At 38.5% G+C, this 10,805-nt stretch overlaps 2 protein-coding genes across 2 annotated transcripts; both read right to left on the bottom strand.

Moving 5' to 3' along the window:
• Positions 1-3,194: 3,194 nt before the first annotated feature.
• Positions 3,195-5,620, bottom strand: LOC111227263 (zona pellucida sperm-binding protein 3-like). The gene is made up of 8 exons (XM_022752697.1): positions 5,267-5,620; positions 5,026-5,141; positions 4,845-4,948; positions 4,583-4,760; positions 4,304-4,421; positions 4,124-4,209; positions 3,303-3,376; positions 3,195-3,208 (listed from the first exon to the last, which is right to left on the bottom strand). Exons 1-8 carry the CDS (start codon positions 5,618-5,620, stop codon positions 3,195-3,197), a joined length of 1,044 nt encoding a protein of 347 aa, XP_022608418.1.
• A 1,500-nt stretch (positions 5,621-7,120) lies between these two features.
• LOC111227264 (zona pellucida sperm-binding protein 3-like) lies at positions 7,121-9,966 on the bottom strand. The gene is made up of 9 exons (XM_022752698.1): positions 9,568-9,966; positions 9,370-9,485; positions 9,172-9,275; positions 8,927-9,101; positions 8,372-8,489; positions 8,112-8,194; positions 7,867-8,039; positions 7,598-7,756; positions 7,121-7,329 (listed from the first exon to the last, which is right to left on the bottom strand). The coding sequence occupies exons 1-9, from the start codon at positions 9,964-9,966 to the stop codon at positions 7,121-7,123; spliced, it is 1,536 nt and encodes a 511-aa protein (XP_022608419.1).
• Positions 9,967-10,805: the final 839 nt, after the last annotated feature.

Below are 10,805 nucleotides of genomic sequence, written 5' to 3' on the forward strand. Positions count from 1 at the left end.
TAATTGTCAATGTAGTCCATGTTTATTTCTTAAGCCATTTTAATTTTACATAATTGTTGTGCTATTTTAAGCATTTATATAATTTTGGTTCATTGGTTTTAATATATGGAACCTTGCAAATGTGACGAGAAAATTTGTAATTCATCTAATTGAATTTATAAGTCATGCACACATGGTGTCAAGCTACTGTAGCAGGAGGAAATTAAGTTACAGGTTAGTGCACAGATTATTGTCACTTTTTAATATAGTGTTTGGTAAACAAATTAGGTCCCATACTTTACACTTTTCCAGTGTTTTATTTGAAGTTTTGATATCCATAGGAAGATATATTTGTGGTTTTAAGTACCAACCAGAATAAGTGGTTGTATGCCTCCGCCAACCAGCCAAGCTGCAGGAAACATGGTCACAATCGCCCCTTCCCGAGTTACAGCATTGAATAATGGCCAGAGGTATTTTTGCAGAACGTTATGATGTCACAGTGAAGTTGACCTTTGACCTTTGGATATAAAATGTTATCACCTAATTTTATCCGCATAGTCATTTGAGTTTAATTGCATAATAATAAGCATATGAGTTTGTGAGTTTGGCCAAAAACATGTTTTGTGAGGTCACACTGTGCCAGAAGTAGTGAAATTCCCTCCAGGCATTCCTGATAAATTGCACTCATAATAATGTGGAATCACTGTGACCTTTAACTTTGACCTGTGCATCAAAATCTAATAAGTTCATCTTTGAGACCAAGTCTCTGCTAAGGCTGCCAAATCTAAACAAATTTCCTCAAGGTGGTCTTGAGATACAACATTCAAGAGGCCAAAACTGTGTTTTGTGCGGTCACTGCGACCTTGACCTTTGACCACCAAAATGTAATCAGTTTATCCTTGAGTCCAAGTGGACATTTGTGCAAAAAAAATGACGAAAATCCCTAAGGCATTACTGAGATATCGGGTTAACAAGGCCAAACCCACATTTTGTGAGGTCAATGTGACCTTGACCTTTGACCACCATTACTGAGATATTGTGTTCACGAGAATTGGATGGAGGGGTGTATGTATGGACAGACAGACAACCAAAAAACATATTGCTTCAGATTCTGGCTGTTGCCTGCGAGAAGGCATAAAAACCATCTCCATATAGTTTTCACATCCTCTCTCTCACTCTTCTCTCTGGTTAGGGTCAACCCTAACCCTCTACCATGTACAGGGCATTTTGCGTCCATTTCTGAGCCTCTCTTCTTCTTCAATGGTTGACCAACCATTGAATGTAGCCAGTTAATGTTACTTGGTAAAACTCACAAGTAAATACAAATGGCGATAGTCAATCGGTGCTGAAATGAGCTAAACAGACTCTAAAATTATTATCCTTAGGAAGGCTGTGCAATGATATATTGTCTTGCTGACATCCAATGATTGTGGACCATTTCCTTGACATTTTTCTGTCTCGCAATTTGCTAGTTCAGTGACGCAATGACTGCTTGGTGTTGTGTTGTTAATAAAGTTAAAAAAACACCTAGCCTCGCGGTTGTCTTCCTCCGCCACTCAGACTAGTTTCAGGTTACATCCCTGTTTATTCAGAGTCATATAAAATATTAACCATTTGTGTGAAATTTTATGATTTCTGTTTCAGAGCAGACGAGACATTCACTTTGAATTTTATTTGAATTGGCTGAACTAATTTAATGGATCATTTCCTGTTGAAAGGGAAAAAAACACTATGTAAAATGTTTAATTTGCTTGATTTTCACAAGGCTTACACTTGGAAAAGTAAGTAAAAAATATGTAATTGGACTAACCAGAGCATCAACACATTTCTGCACCCTGCAAACTACACCCTGTACTGGTCTATTGCTTTTAATCCTTTGAGCTAAACCCATTTTACCTGGGTGTGTCTCTTCCTGAATCATCAGTTTCTCCGGACTCATATGTAATTGTCTCAAATTATTGAATTCTTGATAAATATTTGCAGCCAAAATAAAAACTTGACACACAAACCATGGAAACCACCTTTGGGTAAACTTATTTCATAAATCTTATCTTTCACTTGGGTGTGTCTCTGAGTTGTAACTGGTTTCACATTAAATAGACCCAGTGTGACAGAAGTTAGATAATGTAATACTGCATTTAAGCTACAGGCTAAGACAAATTTCCAGTTGTTGCCACCGACTAGATAATAAATTCACTCATGGATTGATGTTTTATCTGCGTAAGTCCACAGCTTGGTTTAGTCTCTACATCTACTGTAATGTAACATTGCACTTTGAAAAACAACAATGGGCTCTTTTGTTTTAGGGTTATTTATGAAATAAGATAAATCAAACAAAGCCACAAAAAACTTTTTTGAGATTTCATATCTTAGATAACTCATTGCACTTACCGTGTACTACTTACTGTATTGTAATCTTGTAGGCAGACTGTGTTCAACACCCAACTTCCTGGTCTTGTAGCTGCAGTGTTGAGCAAAGTACAACATGTTCTCCCCCCCCCCCCTCTGACATTTTGTCATTGCAACTGCTTAACCACAAACACATTTATTAAGGCAATCCTTTATGGCTTTTTCATGACTTACTACACTATGACTTTTTTTATGCCTTACTATACTATGACTTATGACATATAGGGACATATGTCATTAATATCAAGAGTGATGTTACCACATGTGTCACCTAAGAGGATATATATTATATGCATACTATATTATATACCATATTATGACTTTTTAATACCTTACTATACTATGATGTTTTTATGCCTTACTATACAATGATTTATGCATGGGTTCTCTCTGTGTACTCCAGCCTCCTCCCACAGTCCAAAGAGGACTGGGTTAAGAATTTCACCTTTCTGCTCACTGCTCATTCACAGACTACAAAATGAAAAAAACTGTTTTGTAAACAGCCATAAGGAGACTTTTTTAAATGCTTGCTCTTATTGAAATAGTGTAATGATAATGATGTAATGATAATTGTTCTAGGAAACTTATTAAAACAATTCCAATGATTCATAAATCATACCACTCACAACTGGGCAATTAAATCATTACATAATTTTAATGTTTAATGTGAAATAAGGCTCTGAAAGTTTGTTTATTGTCCAGATGTGTGTTCTTGGTTTACTTGTTGGGGAAAATCATCAAAGGGCCTAGAGTCACAGTGCCACAAACCATCATATCTGAAACAGTCAAAATGTTTTTTACAATTATTAGTTGGACACTTCTGCACATAGACCCAACAGATCATTTAAACAAGGTATCGTACTACTAATGAAACACTTTGATCTCATCTGCATCTGCTCAGAGAGCATACTTACCTTTGGTTGATCTTTGGTGACAGATACTGTCACAACACTGACACACCCCAACATTCCCATCCACATCTTTCCATCTGAAGAGAATACTTCAGTTTAGTATATTTTGTCTTACACATGTACTGTTGTTGTACGCACTCATACCTTTTCATTACTAAACATACAAGTTATAGTTTCTGTGTCTGTCAAGGTTTTCTCTCAATTTAAAGTGTGCAGAGAAATAATGGCTAATCTAGGTATAAATTGGTTTTTAGGTTCATTGATAATTACTTTGGGTACTTTACATTGTTTTTGTAAAACCCTTAATTCAACTAATTTGTAATTTTGACAACAATGCACTGACTCACAGTTTGGTGCAGGTGTGTGATCTTAAATGCAAGGCCATCAAAATCAAAAAAACACATCCCACCACTCCAGTGAACCAGTAATATTTACCTACATTTATTAAAACATAGGTTTGGTTTTTGTAGTTGCACATTTTACCTGCAGTGAGTCAGATTAATCATATAAACATGTGCATGTAGTGGGATTAAGGCAGTTTTCTGGTCTCTGAAGTTGTACCTAGTGTGATTTATAACATATTGTGATGGATTAAACCTATTCTTCCATCTTTAAGCAAATATTTACACTTAAAATTTGACTTGAGATGTGTCTTCTGGATTTTAACATGTTTTGACGATGTGTTTTTGTAAATGTTCGATTAAAAGTCAAGAGTAGTATGAAGTTCATATTACACTTGTAAAAGGCTTTGTATGGTAACGTAAGGAGTTGTTCCTCTGCTACAATACACATAAAGAAAAAAAAATACATTTAAAAAAAATCACCTTGAATGTATGTAATTACAGGCCTTGTTGATAGGGCTGCTCTTCCACATTTCAGATGTAACTTTCAGTTGGCAAGTGATAAATATCTAAAAAAAAAAAAGATGAGATCACTGAAATGTCATTATAAAACTTTGTAGCATTTCCAAACATTTAATATCATGCAGGTTATAAGTGGCTCACTGAGTTCCTTGGATCAAGGTGAAACAGGAAAGCATCAAGCTGCAGTTGAAGCGAATCAGACCTCGTTCTGGGTTTGAACAGTGTGTTTGATCCTCCCTCTTTTGCGTCAGTGACACACCTGACAGATCAGATGACAAAGGTCTGTTGTTCAGTTCCAGGTGTATGTGCCATTTGGGCCACACCTGTAACTGTACTTCACTTACGGTCTACTATATTACACTTCCTCATGGAAAAAAAGGCCATTTTATGATTTGATAATGTAGACTGAGCTGCTCTTACCCATAGTTTTCAATGAAGTAATATCTGGGGACTGATGTTACGTCAGGTGACAGAGTGGCCACACAGCTGTCGATGAAGAGTCGTCTTTGTCTTGCATCTGGACCAGTGTAAGATGCCTCGAGGTGCAGGAGGTCTCCAAGGTAGAAGACACTAGGGAGCATCTCACTTGTCCAGTCATCTACATGTAGATGACAACATCACTACATGCATATTCATCAGTAAAAGCCATAAGGGCCTCAGCTGTTAGAGTCCACACACGTACCAGTCATAAGCTTCAAGGAGAAAATGAACTGCTCTGTTGGATACTGTGCAGAAGTGGAGAGGGTCAGGGGCTGATGCTGAGAATTACTGCTCACAAAATGTGTCCTGTTCCATAAAGTTAACAAGTCAGCCATTATGAAATAGCAAAAATGTCCTCAGTGTATAAAACAATGAAATTTTACCTTTTATAATGACAGGAAACAGGGACTACAGCAGGGGTCAGCCTTGTAATGCCATGGTAACTGGCAGCTGGTGAGAAAATCAGCTTGTTCGAGTAGGTCACAGAATCCTCGGATATCTATAGATTAATATTTTTATACAGCATAAAAAAACAACTTTCAGAAAAGCAGCAAATCAAGATTGTCACAGAACCAGCCACAGACAAATCCATTACTGCGGCACGAACAAGCATCAACAACTTACACTTAAATTGGAGCCACAGTTTTGCAGTCCAGCTTCAATGACATATTCAGTGTCACTAACAGCAACAGCTCGGCACTGACTGCTCTCCGAATGCCTGGCTTCTCCCAGAAAAAGGTCTCCAGCAGAAACAAGACGCCCCGTTCTATAAAAGTCAGCATTTACCACAATGATCATGGACACTTCTGTGCATTGTACACGAATAGCAGAGCCATCTGCATCAGTTCTCACTGCAGCAGATTTAAATTCCCTTCCTTCAGCATCAATCATGGGTCCATCTTTTAAAACTCGAATGGAATCGGCAACAGCAAATAATAACAGCAGCGCCAGAGAGGCTGCCTGACCTGCGATCACCATTGTGCTCTTTTCTCATAACAGCAGGAGACTTTTTGGAAATGTGAAGCACAGAACAACCTCCTGCTTGAGCCCTGTCAGGAAGACAGATACTGATGAAATGATGCAGTATTTTAAATAAGATGCAGAAGATTCAAAGGTTCCAGATAATCCTCCCAGCACCTCAAACACTTCCCAGTTCAGCCCAATCAAATCACCTGGAGAGGACAGCTGGAGGCACTTACTCATTAAATGTTGTGGCAGAGTAGGAAGAAGCTGCTCATTTGTTATGGAATTAACAGCTACTGAAATTGATTGTTACTCTAATTGTTGCCCCATTTTACCTTATTGTCGGCAATGTTGTCATATCTGGTACATTTTTTTCACTTTAAAGATTTTGTTGATTTTCCTTAAAAAGGGTTGGTGTATGTCAGCAAGGAAACGGATACAGGAAATATGAAAAATGAAACAGATTATAGGCAACTGTAGCACAGAGTTATGATCACACACTCACAGGATGCTATGATCTCTGAATCACTGCATTTACCCAAACTAACTTTTTTTTCTGTCACAAAACTCTGGAGGCCACTGAAAAAGCACATTTTGGTATATTTGGTATTTGAGATATGTCCCATAAAACAGCTGTGTTCAGCTGTGATCTATATGAACCAAACCAACAACTCTCGACTGTATACGATGTAAAAAAGTTTCCACTTCCATTCCACATTTCATGTTTGATCAGATTTTTTGGAAACCTACATATGGAAAATTACTTTGAATCCCAGTTTGAGACACCCCATGTAGCTGTAAGATAATCATTCAATTGTTACTGCCAATCATAGTGGTATGGTCTGACTAATCATATTAACTCTACTCATACTTCAGACCAAGCGAAAATTTAAAATCCAGTTCTGAAATCAGTCATGAACAACACTGTCAGCTCCACCAAGATTGCAGCCATGACAAGAACAGCAGTCCTCCTGCAGGGGGCCATGTTTCTCATTTGTTTTAGGGTCAGTGTGCTTCTAGATTTTGGTGTAGTTGTCACTTGTGACATGGAATTAAAGTTAAACTTTTGGGAAAAAAAAAAAAAAAAAAAAAAAAAAAAAAGTTTTAATAACTTTCCCAGCTTTATTTGGAGCCTCCCCCCAGTTTGTTTTAAAGATTCTTTTAGCACCTTCTCCCATTTATTCAATGAAGCAACAGCATAGTAGTACACATGTTGTCTAGTTTGAGCCCCCCCCCCCCAGTGTGAACACACTAACCAGCTAAATCATATGTAGTTGTGTGGATTTTGGGACAGTGAGCATCATTTAGTATAAAATGTTTAATTTATATTAATAGCTAAAAGCATATATGATGATTGGTATGCAACATCTAGAATATATTAATTTGGGACAACTGGTGTTCTGCATCCCTACTGCAGCATCAACTTTAACTACCAGAGAAGCAACAACTTTATATACTGCTGTTCATGTCTTCTGTGCAGTCAAATCAAACACAAGCTTAGTTGAAGTCATTTTATTATCTCTTTGGGTCATTTGTTTCTGAAAGGTCAGATTCTGTAGCAGTTGCATTTGACAGTAAAGTCACATCCAGCTTAACCTGAGTGGCAGGGCTGATGTCACTGGGGGCTGCTGTGGTGTTTTTGTCCAGTGCTGCAGACTTTGATTTCAATGTGACATCAGGAGCCACCTTTTCTAGCGGTGCAGCAACTTTTTCTTCATCTCTGTCTGCAATGAGAGAAACAAGTCATTACATCTCAGAAGTGAAAATTTAAAGATGTCAAGTCTTTCCTCACGTTACCTGTTAGATCCGTTTCACTTTCGACATCATCCTCCTCCAGGTTAGGTGTAGACGGACCAGAAAGCAATCCCTTCTCCAGATCTAGGATTTATTTTAGGAGGAAAAAAAAAAAAAAAAAAAAAAAAAAAGGCCAAAATCATGAGACAGCAAAAATCTAAGATAAGTGACTTGTGCTGATTTTAGAGGTTTACTTACCAACTCTATTGTTCATTCCACTTCTCCACTGGCTGCCGTAGAGGGAAGGTCTGCTGATTTTATTGAGAACAGGAGGGAGCTCTTCCACAGGTAGAGGCCCACTCTTCTGTTTAGCTGGCAAGACCAGCATTGGACCCACACTTGCCTCCTGCTCCCACACTAACATGATACATTTTTACAGTTACTACAAGTCCAAAGCCTTATGTAAAGCCTGACATCTAGTGGTGATAATTCATCATAAGCTGTTTAGTTTCTTTAAGAAATCTCACCTGTATTGGTCTTCAGTCCACTTCTCCATAAGGCTTCAGGTTGTTCTGGCTTCCCAAACCCACGAGGGCCAAACTTGCCAGGGCTACTGCTGGGCTTACTGTGGGTTGGCACAACTTCATTTTGGCTTTGACAATATCCACATAGGTAGTCATTGCCGTCAGCTGACCGCCATCTGAAAAAGATGGATATTTTTCAGCACACATGTTTGAGTGTAATTTGACATTTCACACTGGATAACACTTGCCTTCCATTTACAAGAGTGCAGGCCTTATTTGGTGCCTCTGCATCATTAACTGGTACAGCAGTCAGGTGACATGTGATGTAGAGCTGTAAGAAGAAAAAAAAAAAGAAAAAAAAAAAAAAAAAAAAAAATTAAAAAAAAAAAAAAAAAAAAAAAAAAAAAAAAAGAAAAAAGTTAAAAGCAAAAACTGCAATCATAATTTAAAAAAAAAAAAAAAAACAAAAAAAAAAAAAAAAAAAAAAAAAAAACAAAACACCACTCACCTCTCCTCTGTCCTCATTATGAAACCTAAAGGCATCGATGACCAAGCGGAGCTTGTCATCTTGTGTTCTGGATAAGAAGTAGGACTTTGAACCAAGAAGTTGGGAGTCAACCAAGCATCTATGAAATGAAGGATAAGTCAAGACTACAGTACACATGTCAAGGGTACACACAAAAACAAAACAATGCAGCACAGCCAGAACTGACAAACAGCCAGAAAAGGCATAAAGTTAAGGTTTTACAACTCAGGGACATTTCAGCCAAGAGCCTGAAAACCTCTCAGCTTCACTCTGTGGTTACTGCTCTCAGCCGGTAGCCTCAGACAGGCGTGGGGCGGATTACAGAGATCTGTTATGTTCACATCTAACACCACACTGCCAGATTTCTCATTTCCTAACTTTCAGTCTTCAGATTTAACCGACACTACCACAAAAAGCTTTCTTCCAAACTTCTCAGATATGCAGTAGTGGGCCGTAGACCTGTAAACAGACTGATTTATGGAGTTCCTCCTTCAATTAATATGAAGTTGCAGCTTACAAAATGTTTTAAGTACTTACCCATTTTCAACAAAGACATATCTGGGAACAGAGTATATGTCTGGGCTAAGTGTAGCCACACAGCTGCTCACAAACACCCGGAGGCCCATGTGATGTCCAACTCTGACAGAGGCCTCGATGCTGATGGGCTCACCGAGGTAAAACACGTTAGAGCTTCTTTCATATTGCCAGTCATCTGCACAAAAATCAAGACGTAGTAAGAGTAAATAAAACAAACTACACGATGAGAAGTGACCGAGACCCACTTGTCATAATTTTCAGGTCGAACTCCAAGGTTTCCACTGCAGCTTGAGTAGACATGAAGGGGATCCAGGTAGGTGTGAGTGAAGAACTGGACAAACTGTACCTCCTAAGGAAACAGAACAAGTATTTTACAGTTTTTATTTTATCAGTAGTCATTACCCACCAATCTTTAAAGATTAACTTTAAGAAGGCAGACTGACCTTTCATAATAACACTCAATTGGAACTACAGCCTCATCCATTCGAATCAGCCCATCAGTAGAGGCCACAGGAGAGTATATGAGGAGATTCGTGTAGACCAGAGAGTCCTCAGTCATCTGTGGATGAGAGTTTTTTTATTTTTAGAAGCAGAAGCTGTAATGTATTGTATTGTCTGAAATACAGTAAATTCACCATTACCCAGTGTTTGGTGCCGCAGTCCATGAGTCCAACAATGATTCTATACTCGTCTCCTGAAGACGCTGTAGCCCTACAGAAATCATTGTGCTCCACTCCAAGGCGTAACTCATAGCTGTTAACAGGAGCACCAACTCCAAACATGTCAGCTTTTATCACAATCTCCATGGAGTCTGGGTGACAGGTCACCCCGACAGTATTCACCTGCTCCCGTTCCTCAGCTGGGGCCTTCTGTTGCTCAGGTGCAGCGTGTTTGGAGCTCTCGAGCTGTGCGAGCTGAGGTCTTTCAGACAAAGCATGTTGTGTGTATTGTGCTGGTGGAAACGCAGAAGATGATCGAAGACAGACTCCTGACAGAAAGAGCACGACGAGGAGTTTAACCCCGAAAACCAAGGTCGCCATCAATGTCTCTCAAAACAGCAAACAGGCTCAGGCTGCAAAAAGCTCTTCTCTGACCCACAAGGCAGCAAGGCAGTCTGAGCAGTGGAGCATTTGAGGCTTTACGCAAACAAGCAGCCTCGTCAGAGCAACACTGCACACCTGAGTCCAGTTACCTACCAATCAGCTGACAATTAGGTCCAGAGTCTCTTTCAGTTAAAAGGCTGACACAAAGGGGATTTCCCTAGATATACACATTTAGAAATTTACACATATTTCATAGTATATATGAATGAGTCTAACCATTGCTTGTTTCTGTGGAAATTTATATGTAATGTAAAACCTAAGTGCCGCGCTGCATCAATATGTTTAAAAACTGTATCTAAAAAAACCAAAAACCAAAAGTAGACTTTGTTTTTCACTGTAGCAAATTAAGAAACAAAACTCATCGTTTGTCACCTAAACAGATGTTTATCTTATTTTGGGAATATACTGATGCACTGATGTAAGCATGTTTGTGTGCCTCAACTTATCTTAATTATAAACATACATACATATCTTCTATCCTTGTATTCTTGTTATGTTCTGTCACAGGACACTATACAACACTATAAACACTAGACAATATATCAAACCGCAGTCTGCTACTGTTGACTGTCCACCAGACTGTCTCTGACATATCCGGTGACACAGAATGAAAGTCAGCATTGTGTTCTTAGTCACAATAAGATAATAATCTGATGGTTAAATCAGTCAGAAGACAGCTGTGCAACAAAGCCCTCAAAACAAAATTTAATTTAAGAATTGCTAGAACAGTGTTTATATTACTTACAAATACTCGCTGAAGGCGAGTTTAATTTTTA

The sequence above is a fragment of the Seriola dumerili genome, unplaced genomic scaffold, assembly GCF_002260705.1.
Source record: "Seriola dumerili isolate Sdu_G_001 unplaced genomic scaffold, Sdu_1.0 BDQW01000169.1, whole genome shotgun sequence".
NCBI lineage: Eukaryota > Metazoa > Chordata > Actinopteri > Carangiformes > Carangidae > Seriola > Seriola dumerili.